The sequence below is a fragment of the Crassostrea angulata genome, chromosome 1, assembly GCF_025612915.1.
Source record: "Crassostrea angulata isolate pt1a10 chromosome 1, ASM2561291v2, whole genome shotgun sequence".
Taxonomy (NCBI): Eukaryota; Metazoa; Mollusca; class Bivalvia; order Ostreida; family Ostreidae; genus Magallana; species Magallana angulata.
In genome coordinates, this window is record NC_069111.1 from 47,423,170 (window position 1) to 47,442,289 (window position 19,120).

Consider the following 19,120-nt stretch of genomic DNA (forward strand, 5'->3'; position numbering starts at 1 on the left):
ATGTGTGCAAAACGGGAACAAACCCTTTATTTTTGGCTTACTTTAATGGTTTGTTTTCACTGAACATCGTTGATATAGTCTATTATATAAATTAGATACCACACAGTAGAGAAATTGAACAGACCTAAAATGCCGCCACTGACTTCAAAGGTCTGGAAATACGAAGTGCTCATAATTCTTACAACAGAAACACACTTACGAGGAAACCTCCCATTAGATAATGTGGTTTTATTTCTACAAAAGTGACCAAAGTTTTAGAGTTATCAATTTACTTGTTCATATTTATTTACACTTTTACCGAGTACCCGGGTACTCGATCGGAAAAACGTCCAAGTAACCGAGTACTAAAAATTGACCGATGACACCTCTAGTTTCAGTCTTTACATAAACCATATCGATTTCCGTTCCACTTTTTTATTTTAGGCCATACAAAGTAAAATGTTGGGTTCTTGTTCTCACAATGTATAGTGATTGAAAAAAAAGGTTTTCCAGTCGTCAGAGCAGTACGAGTTATGGACGTTTTTTTTTACTTAATTTTATTTAAATTTTATTTTCAGTTTACTTTCTATATTACGATACATGTACTTCAGGCCACATAAAATTAATGTTTAAATTCTCACCCCGCCCGTCCCTCTAAAAAAGGCCCTCCCCTATAAACTTTTGAAAAAAAATTGTGTGGAAAAACATTTCGGGAAAAAAATCAGGTTCGGCGTACAAAAAATTCAAAAAAAATTAATGGCTGCCTAAACATGTGGATTACCATTTGATTCCATTCAGGTTTGTTATCATATAAAAGATACAAATGTATTCATGCATTATCAGTTCATTTGAAATAAAATAGAATTAAAAGATTAGATGTTGGTTTACTCATATTTGCATTAACAATTCAAACGAATAGAGCTGTTGTAATTTCTATACCATGAACGGTGAAAAAGGTGTTTTAAAAAAAATAACTAGATGATAACCCGTGCGAGCGCGGGAATTAACTCTCAACAAATGATTGACATAATGCAATAATATTGAATCATCTTTATTTTCGTATAATTGTATCTGAATTTTTCTCTTTATAGTTTTCTTTTACCTATTCTTTAAAATTGAAATTAAAAATAACGCACTGCACAGCTGTATACCTAGAAAAGGGATGAAACATTGAAACTGAATTAGACAATATATACATTAACATGGCCATAATTCTTTTTTTTTGCAGCTGAGTGGAAAATGATAACAATGATTTTTTTAACCAGTGAGTGGGTATTTAGGACGTCATATGTCTAAATATTATTATTTAGGTCAAATTTCACCAATATTTTTATCCCTGTCCAAAATGTGAAGTTCAGATAAAAGTTTGTTTTGAAAAATATATTGGGGAGGGTAATTTTTTAATACCAAGTTGTCATTTTCAAAGTATATCGCTCTACACTTTCCGACATTGTGTAATTTATTAAAACCGCGTTCCTGGGCACCCCGTTCTGGAAAATGAATTATTTCGATCAAAACTAAAATCGCATCAATTTTTTCCATTTTATTTATACTTAAATTTTTTGTATTAACTCGATTTGCTCGCTTTTCACACGCTTTGGACACGCTTTTATCCGGATCGATTCGGGTACTCTCGAATTTTTACCCTGACTCTGTTAGTAAGAATTAATTTTAAGAAAACAGGAAATAATAGAAATACTGATATTAGAAACATATATGTACATGTACATTAGTATTGAATTGATTAATTAAATTCATTTGGTACTTATATTTAAAGCTAAACATTATTTATTCACAGAATTAGCCAAAAATATTACTTCTATAAATAAATTTATTGCTCAAAAGAAATATCCATGATTCTTATTAGTCCCGTAAATAATAAAAATTCCAGAGAAAAAAGTTACCGTAACACAGTATTCAATACCAAAAATAAAATCCGTATTATTACAAACTGAAATCGGTTTTTCAGTATTCGGCGGGATTCGTTTTTTCTTCTCACATTAATATTTTTATTGGTTTCAGAGAATACGATGTAAAAATACTATCTGTAAATCAATACAGAAAGTTGTCATTACTATTTTGGATTTCGGAAAGAACAAAAAATAAAGAATAATTAAGATTTTTGTCTCAATATTCGTATCCATAACCGGCGCACCGCATAACGGCGTACAATATATCTATCATAATCTATTTGAATTAAGTACATGTACCATGCATATAGATTCCCATAATAATTAATTGCATTTGTATATTTTAGGAATATTTCAGTGTGTTAATTACTTGTTGTTTTCCGTTTTCAGTGTTTAAATACGTGTAATTAGAATAATAACTTGTAGAAATATTTTTAATCGAGATTCAGAAGAGTTTACTTCCCGCATTTCATAGAAAATAACAGTATATTTTCTTTCTATGTTTACAGGCACGTAGCATCGTTTTTGAGAGTGGGGGGAGGGGGGGCAGACTCATCCAAAAAATCTTGCCAAGCAAAAAAAAAAAAAAAAAAAAAGGGAAATTAGGACTTTTTCAAAATCTTCACAATCCTAATCCGGGGGGGGGGGGGGGGGGGGGGGGGCTGGCGTAGTATATATCTTTAATTTCAATCCTAATTTCCTTATTTTCATATTAATTTTTTACATCCTCCGAAAAAAGTGCGGGGGGGGGGGGCAACTCCATGGTAATTCAATTTTTTATATGTAAATTTTAAAAAATGTGTTGCTGCGAGAAAAAGTGCGGGGGGGGGGGGGGGGCAGGCCACCCTGGTCACCCACTGATGCTACGTGCCTGGTTTACATTTAATTTTGTTCAAATTAATGTTCAATAATCTATCATTAAAATTGTGTGTATCATCAAATACTGATTCCGACTACCTTGAAGTCATTAAATTTCTATTGGCTATTGACAAAAAAAGAGACGCGTGACCATCCAATGAAAACGAATACACAGAGTTTGATTGACAGGTTCAGCCAGGTGCAGGTCTTACCCGATGTCCGAAGTTTTGTGTACTTGTTGTACACAGCCGAATAGTGTCAGTAACTAGTCTTCTTTCAATACTCCTTTTCTTTTGTTTGTTAAAAATTAATTCAATTTTATGAAAAGATAAGTATATATCATTTCTTATAGATTTTGTTCACGTGAATATCTACAAACTTAAAGGAGTTTTGCCAATCACAAACAGTTTAAAGTAATGTTTAACACGAGCGCTATTTTGAAACAATTAAATTGTCAGAGAGTTCCGAATGAAATCTGATGAACGTTTCACACGGTTCTCGCACGCTTTGCCCGAAACGATTTACACGCTTTGCCCGAAACGCTGCACGCTTTGCCCGAAACGCTTCACGATTCACACGAAACGCTAAACGGTTTACACGAAACGCTAAACGGTTTACACGAAACGTTTCTCGCACGAAAGTCGCACGCTGTTTTGGTGTAGTACGTTTCAGGGTCTGTATATAAAAGAAAACATTGGGTCAATTGCGACAAATTGTCCAATGGTATATATTGAGTACAAAGGTTATTAATATAAGGAGAAATGGATACTTTATAAACATTTCACGTTTAGCGCATATGTGCAAGAAAAATAGTAAAAGAAAAAACATTGATGAAGGGGCGTGACGGCAAGAGTGTTTACTAAGTCGTTTAAAAAAATATTATGTTGATGACAACATGTATCTTCATTATAAATGAATTAATTTTACCTTTACACCCGTACAAGAAAAGGAGCTTAAAAGTCATTTTTTTTCATTCTCTATTTTTAGCTTACTAAGCTGAAAGCTCAAGTGAGCTTTTCTGAGCACTTTTTGTGTCTGGCGTCTGTCTGTGCGCTAACTATTATAGCGTGCTACGCAGTCTTCAGTCCGATTTTAAACAGATGAAATATAGATATGTTTCATATTTGCACTGATTTTTAGATTTGATTTGAAATTAATTTTAATTTTATTGTTCTTAAAAATACAAAATACAAACATTTCTTTAATTTGATAACGTGTACGTAAAATGGAAGATGTAACTTAAAAAAAATTAGAAATCGGTAAAACCTTATCTTGTATTATACAGGATGTTAAATTCTAGGTTAAAGCTGAGATGAATTATTAGCTTTAATTTTTCTACTCTCTAACAAATTGATGGTATTTTTAGGTAGTTCCTACCAGTTGTGTTAAAAGAGTAAGAAATATAATGAATGTTAGTGTGCTTTATCGACAGTATATTGCATTTTTTTGCATGAACAGAACCACATCTCAATGATCTTTCAACTTTTCTTCTAGAGGTACAGTTCTGCTTATTGTGTGAACACAGAATAAAATTTTGATGACTTAATAGTTGAAATACACCTGAATGACAGTACAATGGAAAATGCTGACTATATTGCAAGATATGTCCACTAGTTCTAAAACAGGGTTTACTTTTGGGTCCCGGATACCGTTTATCCGAGGGGTTTTCGCGTGTCACAAAATTTGCGAATATGGGGAAATGTGTAACTTTTTTTAATTGCGTTAGTCATTTTTTGCGATTTAAAAAGTTTGTTATAGCAAACAATACCGGATATAATTTCTGCGTATTGAATATTTTGTGATGTAAAATTGAAAGGAAAAAAAAAGCGAAAATTAGATCATCGCTAAAATTACCGGATATACAGTATTATGTAGCTTTTACTAAGGGGGGCGCTATATCAATTATGGGTTTATGTTACAAATTAAGAATTTATGTTAAATTCTCTCAATTTACAGGGTACTGAAATAACGTTCTGCTTATATGTTCCCGAAGATTTGGCCAAAGACATAAAATCGATCGAGCTATCTTTATTGTCCAAAATGACATATTCGTCGGATATGGAAAAAAAAGGCAAAATGTGGAAGACGTCAATTGTCTTTCCAGAGCCAAAGGGTGAAATTTTGTACAACTACAAACTACACATCGAGAAAACAGTTTTACACTTTTTTAGCAGGGTTGGTGAAGTAGTGGATCGGGAACAAAGAAAAATTTGTTGGGGCAATATTCAAAGAGATATACTTTCCCTAACTAATGATCCCTTTAAAGAGACAGACAAAGACAGGGGTATTGCTGCGCATATTAAAGAAATTCTTCAAGAGCCCACATATAAAATTCAAACTTCATTTCTCGAGACTGACAGTCTCATGTCAAGAAACTCACTTAAATGTCTTCACTGGGATGGAGCATTTATAAATATCTTGAATGAACAAATCACCGAACGCATATGTTTTCTTCTTTTACATTGCACTCAAACAAAGCATGTTACCAGTAAATTGTTCAAGGATATGAATACTGCAATGAAGATCTGGGCAACGGTTAAACAGATTGGCCAAGATTCAAAAGATATTTGTATCAAGTTTGTTTGGGAAATATTTCAGATTTATGAAGCTTCTAGTTCAACAAAACGTTCACCTCTGCATTTTATAAATGATACAAAGTCTCTACTGGATATACCAGCATTACACAAAGTTCTGCTTTCGAGATCTTCTTTTCCTGTTCATAATTGCAGCGAATCCAAATCATGCCTACAAAGAGCTTTAACATTTATTTTAAATCAAGATGGAGAAAGCAAAATGCTGCATGATTTGGTTTCTCTGATATTTGATTGTATACCAGAAAGAGAAGTTTTAGAAGGATTTATGATTTTAAAAGAATTCAGTGCTCCAGCAGAAAAGAAAGAACTCTCAGAAAATACACAAAAGCACGTCTTAGCACATATTGAAAAGATAATGACAAGAAAAGTCAAATCTTCAGACTTAAGAGCAATAAGTGATATCATCTCAAAAGCAGAGGGTGATTCAAGGATCGCATTGCTTTCCCACTGTGAAATGGAAATAGTATCTCAAATTAAAAACTCAGAGAATTTTCGATTCAATATTTGGAAGGATCTAGAGGACCTCTGTAAAGAGAATATGTTGTTTCAAACGATTGACCAACAAATATTGCTACTAGATGCAGTGTTGAAAATGCCTTTACTTAAAATACCAAGAAATTTCATCAAATTCGTGTTGACGAATTTCCACAATATATGGTGTGAGAGTGCAAAAGAAACATTGGAAAATGCTTATGAAGTATTACTTAGAACAGTGCATGGTACATTTACAGAAGCAAAGTTGATATCATATTTTGAAGAATATGATTCTTTGCCTAAAAATTGTTTCTTTGAAACTAACAGGGAGCATTTCGAAAGAAGATTTAGGTCGCATGTTTTACAATATCCTAACAGTAGTATACTCAAAATACATGCAAATGTAGAAAATCTTCAAATTGCAACAATTGACTTATACTGTCATTTATTAAAAGCTCAATTGAAGAATCAGACGTTCCTGACAAAGTTTGACTTTTTTGAAAAATACTGGAAAAGCCTAGATACAAGGTAATATATATATATATATATATATATATATATATATATATATATATATATATATATATATATATATATATATATATATATATATTATACAAATATTGACTGGGGTTGAGGGCAATATTGATTATATTAGCCCCCGAGGGACGAAATATTGCCCGACGCGAAGCGAAGCGTCGGGCAATATTTCGTCCCTCGGGGGCTAATATAATCAATATTGCCCTCAACCCCAGTCAACCTTTGTTTTGTTATATGAAGAAACAAACCAAAATTTAAGAAATTAATTGAAAACAGATCGCCGTAATTTTCTCAGCTCAACAAAGAATTCACGAATTCAATTTTTGTGCAAAGTTCATTTCCAAAATATCCTCAGCATCAAACGGTCACTTGTGACATTCCACCGACCGGAAGAATTATCAGACAGGTGTTCTACCTGATTTTTTCTACCTGATTTTACTTCACAGTAAGGCCTAATTCGCAAATCCTTATATCCGTTATTATAGCAAACCGTCGCATTGCGCGTTCGTTGTTTACTTGCCTTGACTGACTGTCTTTTATGACGTCACCTTGTTTTGGAGTCGCGAAGAATTATTTACGTCACCGTTTACGAATCAACAAATCAGAGGCGAATATTTGAAATAGAGTGAATGTTCTCTAGATATTATTCCTAGCCGGTCAATATCTAAAAAATATTGACCGGTCAATATTTTTCGGACGAGCTGATATTACAATTATTGACTATTCGTCTATATAGAGTTATATAGTGAGAATATACTACTGAATATAACAAATATATATATATATATATATATATATATATATATATATATATATATATATATATATATATATATATATATAAACACTTGTAAGAATATTTCCGAAGAAAGGTGTTTTATGTAATTTATCTATAACTAATGGGTTATTAAATTATTATCTGATAAAATGCGACCATACATGTAGAAAAATCATTTTAGTGAGTTTGAATATGATTGCATGGACCAATTATTGACCACTTTATTTTGTTAAAAATATGATTATACATATAATTTTTTAAATTTAATAACAAAATCTATTTCATTCTGTTTTCAGAGGGATAGAAGAGGTGTTCATTTTATCACTAGAAAATTGTAAAGTTGATCCAACTTCATCAGAGGAAGAGTTAATTGATCATGCAATCAAACATGTCAGGTTTTGGACATACATACTGGGAGCAAAAGGAAAACAAACAACTAAATTAGAAAAACATCCGATGTATTTATTGATGAAACGTCTGTACGCAGAGATGTTTACAAATCTTCAAAATGATCAATATGACTATTTATTTCTGCAGAAGTTAAAAGAAGATAGCGAAATAAAATTAGTTGATGTTTTTGTATTAGTAGTTGAGGGTTCAAAATCTCACATTCAGGATTCATTTAAAAAGGCGTTGAATTTTGTTGATAGGGCATGCACAGATTTAGAGCTTATCACTAACGTCTGTGCAGAGGTTTCTGCAAGGCTACCTCTGATCTACCATCAGGTTCTAGATGACAATACACAGTATTTAAGAAATATCGAGGACAACTTAAGAGCGGGGAAGTTGAAGTTCCGTGAATTTAATGATCTCGGTATATTTAAAAGCGGTGATATGAAATCTGAGAAAAATCTTCTGGAAAGTTGCAAAGATATTGAACAATTTTTGCCCATCGATTCATTCTGGAGAAACAGTGAAGTTTTCTTTCATCATCAAATGAGTGATGTTTTGGAAGAGGGAAAACAAAAATTTCATGAATTAACAAATGAAAAACAAACACAACTTTTGTTAGGATTTCTTTCTACATTTTGCATTTCCAATTTTAAAGAGAGAATGAGAAGCTTATTGAATCACGATGTACCAATACCACAGCTATTTCAATTGTTTTGTAAGAAAGATTTGACGGCTAAAAATTTGTCTTTGGAACTTGATCAAATTGCAAAGCTTATTGGATATGCAGAATTTCGGTATGAAAGAACGAGGGCAATCATACAATGCTTAGATTTAAATAGAAATTCCGAAAAAATTGCTGCGTTGAGAAAATTTCAGTCTGCTATCTGTTCGGAAATTGACAGCAAGTGTCAGGGCCAAATTCAAGATTTTGAAGAAATACAGACCAATTATGCAGAATCAAGATGGTCAATGCTGGAGGCATATTCTTTCATTATGGATATGGAATCCTCTGTACTAAACTTTAGTGCAGATGTGATGGCTGTGATGATTGAGTACTCAATTTCAGAAAATCTTATATCATTCCTGAGAGAAATCATGGAAGAAGACATAAGAAATCTTATGGATGCTGTTGAGGGAGAATACTTTGATCAATACTTGCCTTTAGTTTCACATCTAGTCGAAGTGAAAGAACTTTTACTTCCAGTTTTAAAGTTACCAAAAGGAACAGATATCACAGTTTATACATCAAAAATTGAGAATAGTCTACGGAAAACAGAAATCCAAAAGGCAGCAGTGAAAATTGCTCAGTGCTCGAAAGAATTAGACAGTCTAAAGAATTTTTATAAAGCCTTTGCAAACAAAACTGAAAAAACAAAAGACAGAATTGAAAATATACTCGACAAGGGGAAGTTTCATTTCAAACTGAGTGAAAAAGAATGCACAGTAGAAATATTGTGTATAGATAATACGATGTATACTGCATCTGATTTAAGCGATTTAAGAAGTAGAGCGCTTCTTATTCAAAGCAGGTTTGACAAGAAACTTATATTACCATCTGCTTCGTCTACTATGACTAAAACCTTGAGTTTCTTTTTGGAAAAAGTTGATGCCGCTACAGAAATTTTGGAAACCTATCAGCGACTAAAAATGCTTGGACATCCTTTGTTTGAAATTGTTGATTCAAATATTGAAATGAGTGATCTGGAATGGGAAAAAGCACATCTTTGCAAAATATATGATGAGTGGGGAAACGATTTGGATGAATATCGAAAAAAATTTTCCTGTCTGAAATACATTAAGTCTGAACAACTTCAACTTTTGTTTGAATATACAAAAAGCTTTGCACAAATTCGTGATGATGAAAACCAAACAAGAAAAAGAGCTGATATTAAATCAGTTTTGTGGTATCTTCATCCAGATTTGGAGTTTTCTATGATAGATGAGGGATGCATATCTGGTGATGATTCTCCACGACAGAATTTAGATATGGTTGCACATTGTCTTGAAGATAATTTCATGAATCTAAAGCCCAAAGGACAGGTTTGTCCAATAACCATTAAAGCTGATTCTTCAAATATAAAGTTTTCAAAGAACTTGAATTTCATTTGTGTGGATAAAGACATTGGAGTGGGGCCTAATTTGATTTTGGGCTGGTTCCTAATGAAATGCAATACATTACCACTTCCAAGCCAAGTTGTTGTTTGTAATGAGAATACATCGTGGGATGAGCTGTATTTGTTGTTGTTAAGAAGTAGAGAACGACCTAACGCCTCAGACAATTGCTTCTGCATTGCATTTTTGGAATTACTGTCTGTTGAAAACCAAGGAATGCTGATACATGAGATAGAAAAATTTGATTGGAATAATTCCTCACTGAGTTTGATATACAGAGGCCGGCAGACAGACTCCATTCCTACTTTATTTAAAGAATTTGAAATGTTTTTACAACCATTTGATAGAGCACAAATGGAAAGCATTCTGCGGACAATGTTTCCAAATGTCATGGTTTTTACATCAGATTTGCCTGGATTGGGTAAAACAGAACAAATACGCGATTTCGCGTCATCGTTTGAGAAAGGTGTTAAAAGTCTTCACATCAGTGGTGCGAACAGAAAATCTCAATTAATTCAGCGTCTTAAGGAACTTGATTTAAAACCTTACGAGTTACTTCATATTGAAATAGGACTTGCTGAAAGGCCAGAGGAACTGGATATTTTCTTATTTGAACTTATTATATTACGATATGTGTCCTTTTCCTCTTTGTCTTATGTATTGCCAGAAGCATTTATGGCTATTGAAATCACAAATTGTCCCAGCCAAATGATGGTAAATGGTATGCCATTCTCAATTTGCTTTTCAAGAAAACATTTGAAGTGGGAAAATTATGAAAATTATAAATGTCAGCAAGTTCCAAACAGCCCAGTTCAAGTTGCGTGTGCATACCTCAGTAGACTTGAAACGGGGGATTTAAACGCTGATATTGTTTTATCAAAAACTGAATTGCTAAATGAGAATAAATGCCAAATGCTTTTGCAAAAATATTTTCCTTCATTTGATGGAATTAACTTTACAATTGTGGACGCTTTTGTGTCAGTCCTTGGCAACCAACTGAAAAAGTTTTCGGCAAGCACCTATTTCAAAAAAACAAATTTGAGTTTGATGATTGGTGAGGAAAATACATCTGCTGTAAGAAAAATAGTCCTTGAATCGCTTATTCAGTTCTCAAAAGAGTTTGCATCAAGATCAATTGCATCATGTCGGGATTTACAGCACAGGACTTTTGAATACTTTAACACGCAACTAGTTGATATAAAAAAGGCTGTGAAAAATCTTGCAACACGGACTGAGGGAATGATAAGATGGGAAAAGAGCAACCACTTGATTGTAGTATTCCATAGTCAGGACAGTCAGACTGTATCTGCTGTGTATAGATGTCTAGAAAATGTTCCTCCCAATATCGAAAACATGTTTAAAAGCCAGATTCAAAAAGCTTTGCCAGACTATGCAAACATGGAATCAGAAAAACTTTTAGAAGTTATTGTTAAAATAACGCGTACCAAACAGAAACAGCTTTCAAGAGAACAAATATCTACACTGGCCCAGGGTTACGCATATACCCCAGATAACATGCTAAAAATGATGATGATTGCATTAAGGCTTCAGTCTAATATTCCAGTAGTTGTGATGGGTGAAACAGGGTGCGGAAAAACATCTCTTATTAGAAGGCTGGCAGATATTTGTGAAGTTAAACTAAAGGTTTTGAGTGTCCATGCTGGCATCACAGAAAAAGACATTATAGATATTGCTCTCTCTGCAAACAATACTGCTGAGAATAGTAGAGCTGGAGAAGTATGGTTGTTTTTTGATGAACTAAATACAAGTGAACATGTGGGGCTAATATCTCATATTGTTTGTCATAGAGAAATAAATGGGAACACTTTTTCTCCAAACCTATTATTTATTGCTGCTTGTAATCCGTATAGAATGCGAGAAACCAATAGGTTTACAAAAGGACTTATAGGCAAGCTCTCAGAAGACGCCTTATCATTGCTGGCCTATAGAGTACATCCTTTGCCGGAAATGATTCTTGATTTTGTTTGGGATTATGGGTCACTTTCCCTTGAAGAAGAGGAAGCATACATTAAAAGAATGGTTGATTCATTTATATTCAGGCGACATAGAAATATACTTGTATCGTTACTTGCAACGTCTCAAGAATTTGTAAGAGAAAAAGAAGGGACGTCTTGCACAGTAAGTTTAAGAGATGTCTATCGGTGTATCAGTCTGATCAAGTGGTTTGAAAATGAATTCATTCCTTAACAGCATCCGGAAATGGAAGAAACTGATGTTATTTTAAGATCATTTATCATGGGTCTTACAGTCTGTTATTTATGCCGTTTCTCAAATTCTAATGATCGATTGGCATACCGAGAAAGATTATCTGGTGTATTTGCATCAAAGTTTATCAACACTTATCCTGAGAAGAAAATAAATCAATATATAAGAGATGAACAGAATGCTATTCTTGACAGAATGGACATTCCAAAGGGAACAGCAAGAAATACAGCTTTGCAAGAAAATATTTTTGTTATGCTGATATGCATTCTGAACAAACTACCTCTTTTCATTGTTGGAAAACCAGGTTGCAGCAAATCGTTATCAATGCAGCTAATTAGAAACAATATGAGAGGGAAAGATTCGAAAGATAGATTCTTTCAAAAGTATCCCAGACTTTTCTATTCTTCATTCCAAGGATCAGAGTCATCGACTTCCGATGGAATTATCAAAGTGTTTGAACGTGCAATGAAATTTGAGACACAAGAATGCGATGTTCTGTCCCTCGTTATTCTTGATGAAATTGGCTTAGCAGAAATATCCAGATTCAATCCATTGAAAGTGTTGCATTCTTTGTTGGAACCTGAAAAAAGAGATAGACCAGAGGTAGCGGTTGTTGGAATTTCTAACTGGTCTCTTGATTCCGCAAAAATGAATAGAGCAATTCATTTGTCAAGGCCAGATATGGATGAAGAAGAGCTTTTTCTTACCGGACAGTCTATAATGGAATCGGTAGCTGGTCACGTAAGTTTAGATACAGTTCTCAAAGACATTGCAAAAGCATATTCAGACTATGTTGATCAGCAACCAATAAAGAATTTTCACGGATTACGAGATTATTACTCGTTCGTTAAATATATTTCCAGAAAGTTTAAAAATATGAACCTTGCAGTGAATAAAGTGAATAAAGACGACGAAAAAAGAAAGTTACTTTTGAAAGGCGTGTTGCGTAATTTTGGAGGACAACAGATGAACAATGACACGATGCAAACAACATTTTTTCACAGAATGTTATTGAAAGATTTACCAATCTGTGAAACAAAAGAACTCATCAAAGAGAACTTGATAGACAGTGAAGCTAGGCATTTGATGTTAATTCTTGATGGGGACTCAGCTCTTGGAAATATTGAAAATATCATAAAAAATATTGGTAAGGACTTCACAACCATATTAGGTAGTAAGTTTCCGGATGATGAAGATGACGAGTATAATTACAGAGTACTAAACAGAATAATTCTATGCATGGAACAGCCACAGGTTCTTATTTTAAAAGATTTGGATGACATATACGGCAGTCTGTATGACATGTTGAATCAGAATTACACTATTGTGCAAGGAAAAAAACATTGTCGAGTTGCACTTGGACCCTTTAGCAATCCAACATGCGAAGTGAATGATGACTTTAAGTGCATAGTAATCATTGATGAGTCCAACATTACAAATACAGACCCTCCTTTCTTGAACAGATTTGAAAAACAACAGTACCTTCTAAGAGATATCTTAAAACCAAATAATGTAAGATTAGCCGAGTACGTTGAATGCTTTTTCAATGACTTGTCATCATACAGGGAATCAAATATTCTTTTTAGTGCACGAGATTCATTTCCTGTTGCAGGAAAAGAAATGTTTACCTCGCTTGTCACTCTTGTAGAACAGAAACTTGCTAGTTTGTACGGAAAATCAACGTCAACGACTGAAGTCCTTTACTATTGTATTTTAGAGCTGCTGTGGATATTGAAACCAGATTGCATTCTCAGAGCAAACATATCTGACGCTTGGACAAAATCTAGAAACTCAGTAAAGTTTCTAATTGCTATGTACATGAACTTACCCATTCACAATGGATTAGGTTATTACTTACAAGAGGTATGTGATGCAGAAGAACTTTCTTTTTTCCATGGAGATGTAAACAGGAAACAGGAAAGTCTTTGTAGACTAGTACCGTTTGAACTTAAAGAACTAAGGGACACGTATTTAAGTGAAACAGAAGATGATGATTCCATTTTCGATGATTTAAAGGAATATTATAAGGAAAATGCATCCGAAACATCCGAAAATGAGTGGCATGCCCCATTTGAAATGGAAGAAAACCTTGATTTCTCTGATAATTCTTCTGATATTTATTTAGAAAATGTTGTTCATGAAACTGGTCAAAGAGGATTTTCACGAAAGTTAATACATTACCAACAGATACATGGTCTGCGAAAATCAGATGGATATGGAGCAAAGTTGGTCGTCTTCACCTTCTCGACAATTTATTGTAAAATTCATGATACATTAGCTAATATAGACTATTCGCTTCACAAACTTTCCGAATACAAATCAGAGAAGAATTTTTCAAAAGACATTGAACAATTTTTTGAATCAAGTAAAAAAAAATGGTTTGTGCTTCAGTGCGACATGAAATCCGATTATCATCACATTTTGCTGACAAAATCGATTGTAGAGAACAGCAGAAAACGATTAACAAATAATAATGGGACAAAACATGTGTGTTTTGTGATTCATATCACGAGGAATACCAATGCCTTTCATATGTTCAACAAGATTAATTTTTCTTCAGGGTGGACACTAGCAACATTAGATGCTATCGAAAAACCGATTTTTGTCTTGCCAGATCTCTACAACAAGCCTGCTCTTGATGTCCTTGGAGCCAACGAACAAGAATTCGCGGAATTAATTGTTAAAGAATTGCCTTGGGCATCTGCCAAAATTCAATACCAAGGTACTTCAGACAACATTACAAATGTTCAAACACTTAAAAAATCTAAGTGTGCACTGGAATTTTTTTCGGAACAAATTCAAGCTTGGATTAGAAGACACAGTGATATAGAAGATAACATGGACTGGCAACATAAAGCAGCTTGTGACAAACATCTTCTTGAAACCTCAGCAACACTGATTGGAACTCTGGAAAGTCATTTGTCAAGTTTAATTCAAAAACCCCTTGGAAGAATTCTGTATTCTGTTGAAAGTGCGGGACTCATGTTATGTCTTCTTTCTTTTGATGACTTGAAACCAGAATTAAAAGACGTTTTCCGCAAAGGATGTGAATGTCAAGACTTATACAATGTCGATGCAGTACCACCCCCATCTGGTCCAGGATGCTATCTTATTAATCTCACACACAACCAAATGAAGGTTCCCTTTTCAAAACTTATATTTGAAAACTTTGAAAATTACAAAGCTGAAGTTCTTGGAGACGTTCGAAGAACAAATATCATTCCTGGGCATTTTCAAGTTGCAGATGATGAGGTATTAAAGGAAACAATGCTAGCAATTGTTCGTGCGTACTCGGATTTGATAATGAAAGAAACTCATCTTTTTGATGTCCTTACATTTGATCATATAGTTGAAGATTTGAGAAACGACTTTTGTCAGTTTGCAACATCTTCTATAAAATGCCGCCTTTCAGGAGAAGAAAAAGCTAATCTGATGAAATGGATACTCAATCGTCTTACAGGAAACAATGTAATTTATGACGTCGGTACTTTTTTAATGACTCTTCATCTGTGGACTTGGACATATTTTCAAAATATTATTGGTATTTTCCATTTGGTAGATTCATGGAAAACTCATGATAAGTGTAACGATGCTTTATCCAATCTTTTATATCGATCAGAGAATGAAAAAACATTGTTAGAGAGTCTACAAACCTTTGTTGACTTTATTTGTGAAGACATTTTGTCACAGTGTGTAGAATTGAAAAAAAGTGAGATAATAGAATGGCAAGAAGGGGTCTTCAAGTTCATGACTATCATAGGTGAAATAGGTATAACGTCACACAAAACAGAAACTCTGAAATTTTTAAATGATTTTGTATCGGTGATATTTATACCAACAAAATGTGATTTCTCTCATCTGAATCAGTTTGCGATATGTGTTTCAAGTTGTAATTGGGATTTGAACAAACTGAGTGTATTCGAATCCTTGTGGAACCATTTGAAATTATTGAGCGAGCGTGTAAGTGCTTTAGAGTTACAACAAATAGCCTGCTCTTTTATTTCAAGATGTAACGGAATCAATGTAAACGATGATTTGGAACAAAAGCAGATTAACTTAAAAGCTATTGATGTAATAGCAAATGGAGAAATGTTTGATGAATCCTTAAAATTTTACAATCATTGCTTGAAGTTGAGTCTTGTTGACTACTTTCCAGATGAAGAGGAGGATTTTGAATCTAATTCGTTCCTACAAATGCTTGAAAACGACATCAGCAAAGACAATCTGGATGATTATTTGTATGCAATTCACAATTTGCTAGGTGAAGAGAATAAAACAACATTCCCTTTGCTGTTTCTTTCAACATTAGAGGAAGAAGTATTCAATGAAGTCATTGGAATTGAGAAACTGATAAACATTGCAACGCACAATGATGTCGTCTTAAGAAAACTCTTTCAAGCTCAAGATGCATTAAGAAGTCAGTGTATTGGAATGCGGCACAGTGCAGCAGTTGCTTACCTGAAAACGTTTTTGTCCGTTACTGCTACATTGCTTTTTACCGCCACCTACAGGAATAAATTTGTGCTCTCTGCAATCGATCAATTAATGTGCAGTGGAACAAAATCCAACGAGCAGATAGTTGTGCAAAAATACTTCTTGGATTGTTTAAAACGACGTTCAGGAGACCTTGAATTGCTTAAATTGTCAGCAGAATTATCAGAGACAATGCAATTTTTTAGGACAAGTAGTTTGCTTCCATTAGTGGAAAATATAGGCTGCTCGCTAGAGTCCCTTAATCTGGCTAGATATTGTCTTTTACCTGATTTAATACTTCTTCAATCCCTGAGTGATATATCAGAAGATGCCGGGTTTCTCAAAAGGCTCATAGACAGGGAAAAGACTTCTGTAACGTCACTCTTGTGCTTCTTGCACAGTCGCCTTTTTTACGTCGAATGTTTTACAAAGGTTGCCGATTCAGATCGTTTGCTTGTAAAATCTTTGGAAAAAGTGAATGCTTGTGTTGAAAATGACAGAGTCCAACAGTTGATAAAACATCTAACTTTCCAGCGTGGCTGCAAGAGAGATATTCTGAGACAAAGTGTACAGAAATCGGCAGAGGGCACATCTTTGACATCATTTTTGATCCATGTTGTCAGCTTAATTTTGATTCACGAATCTAAAAGTAGTACTCTATATAAAGCAGCCATTTACCACGAAGTTTCAGAATGTACACAAATCGAAAGAAAGACATTGACTACATTTCAAATACGAACCTGCACATGTAGTTATCGAGTCATAACTTCGGAAAAGTTGAGCTGTCCGTGGTGTTCTTCAAGCAACATGTCCGAGCATGCCAAGGTTGTATGTCAACCACTTAAAACAGAACCATTTTCCACAGTTGTTAGAAATTTATTGATAGATGCTGCTTTGGTAACATCATGCTTATTTCAAGATGTTCTCAGTGAAGTTGGATCAAAAGAAGTCGAATCCAGGGAGAAAAGCATCCAAATAAATTGGCAAAAACTTCGAGAATATCTTCAGGTTAATGATAGTGAGCAATGTCAGCTTCTGATGATTTTCTTGGAGAATGTGAAGGAAATATTTTCGGATTCAACTATTTCTAAGACTGAATGGAATCCTAAATATGATGATGAACTGAGAAAAGTGTTACAGAACAGATACCGGCAAATGAGTATGGACAATATAAGACATGATACATTTTGTAAAGCATTAGGGACAACAGTCGTTGTTGAAAATGCAGAAGAAACTGAAAATGTTAAAACAGGTCAAATGTTTTTTCTAACAGAAAAACCATCCATTCATAATCTTTACTTAGAATTGCATATGTCAAAGTCAGAAGAGAAGCACCCCTGTTTGAACATGATTTTGGAAAGCTTAGAAATGCTTCAGTTTCCACAGTACATCGAGAGCATACTGCAATGGCATAGATTGCTAATAACTAGATGCAGTTACAGTCTTAAAAAGGTTGACTGCAAGTACATGTCAGTTGGCTCATTCATAAATCAACAAAACAAAGAAACACAAAGAGACTTGAGAGAAAGTTTCAAGATCTTTTCTGATAAATGGGGAGAAATTGTTACCCTGATTGCGAGATTAGAATATCATACAACAAAATTGCCATGTGTTGAGAAAATCACGGAAGACTCAAAAATGGACTTTTGTGTATTGAAAGATAAAACTTCCAAAGTTTTTCAAGTCTTACATGCTTTATGCTCATTGCAAAACAAACTTCTTGATACAATATTAGAAATATGTGTTTTATTTGAGTGCAAAGCTCTTGGTTTCTTGTATTTAGGACCTAAAAAAGCAGCAATCCCAGTAGTTGCTTTAATGGATCTTCAGACAAAACATATAGTTAAATCTATAGTTGTTGACAATGCTGAGAAATTGGAATTGTTTTCACAAGTCGGGTTTACAGCTAACACAAGAGGCACCGACTATGATTTCAGAAAAATTGAAATAGAGTGGGCCTTTAAGGTATTCTATAACAAGGCTTATATATTGATTGACGAAACAATGATGTTTATGGAATTTAAAGACGATTTGTATGGACATTGTGTACAGCTTTTACAAAAGGTATCAGCTCTCATACCACAAACAACCATTGATTCTGCAATGGAAGCAAAAATCAAAGAGAGGTTAGAAGATGATTCATCTCAGGGGTCACAGCTTCTAACTTTAATTGGAACAATGACAACCATTATTGTAAGAAGAAAAGCAACAGAAGGGCGTCTTCACATGGCTGAATATGTTGGAAGATTAGCGGGATTGCAGCTAATAGGACTTTCAAATAGCTGTTTGTTACCCTTTACCGAGTATGATTTGACATTGAATAAAGTAGTTGCATTCTATACTCTTTTAGAAGAGATAAATGGTGAAAAATATTTCAGTGCATTAAACATCGAATTCAGAGATGCCATGCAAAATAGGACTAAACAACAAATTATACATGAGGTTTGTGGAAGAATCACCTTGCTTAGAGCATGTGAGTCAGCAATGCATGTGTTTCTTCATCGGTATTTATACATCAGAGATAACGATATCAGTCTACAACAGCCGATAGCAGATTACTTGGGCAGTACTGAACTGTGGAAAAACGCCCAGATCTTGAACCAACGAATTATACTGCCAAATTTGGACTTCGAAATTCTTTTGCAGGATGTATTTCCACAAGAACTTCTGATCAGACATGTATACAAGTTTATAGAGCTTCTGAAAGAACAAATTAGGGTAAGCTATGTCAGTTTCAACATAAAGCTTAATTATTTCATGATTTCTTTTTTGTAATATGGATA

General features: G+C 33.9%; 1 protein-coding gene across 1 annotated transcript in view; it reads left to right on the forward strand.

Annotated features, from left to right (window-relative positions):
• Positions 1-19,120, forward strand: part of LOC128192799 (uncharacterized) — a 41,759-nt gene that overhangs the window by 22,486 nt on the left and 153 nt on the right. Inside the window, 2 exon segments of the mRNA XM_052865782.1 lie at positions 4,704-6,343; positions 7,430-19,055. Of these exon segments, the coding sequence (XP_052721742.1) occupies positions 4,704-6,343; positions 7,430-19,055 (13,266 nt within the window).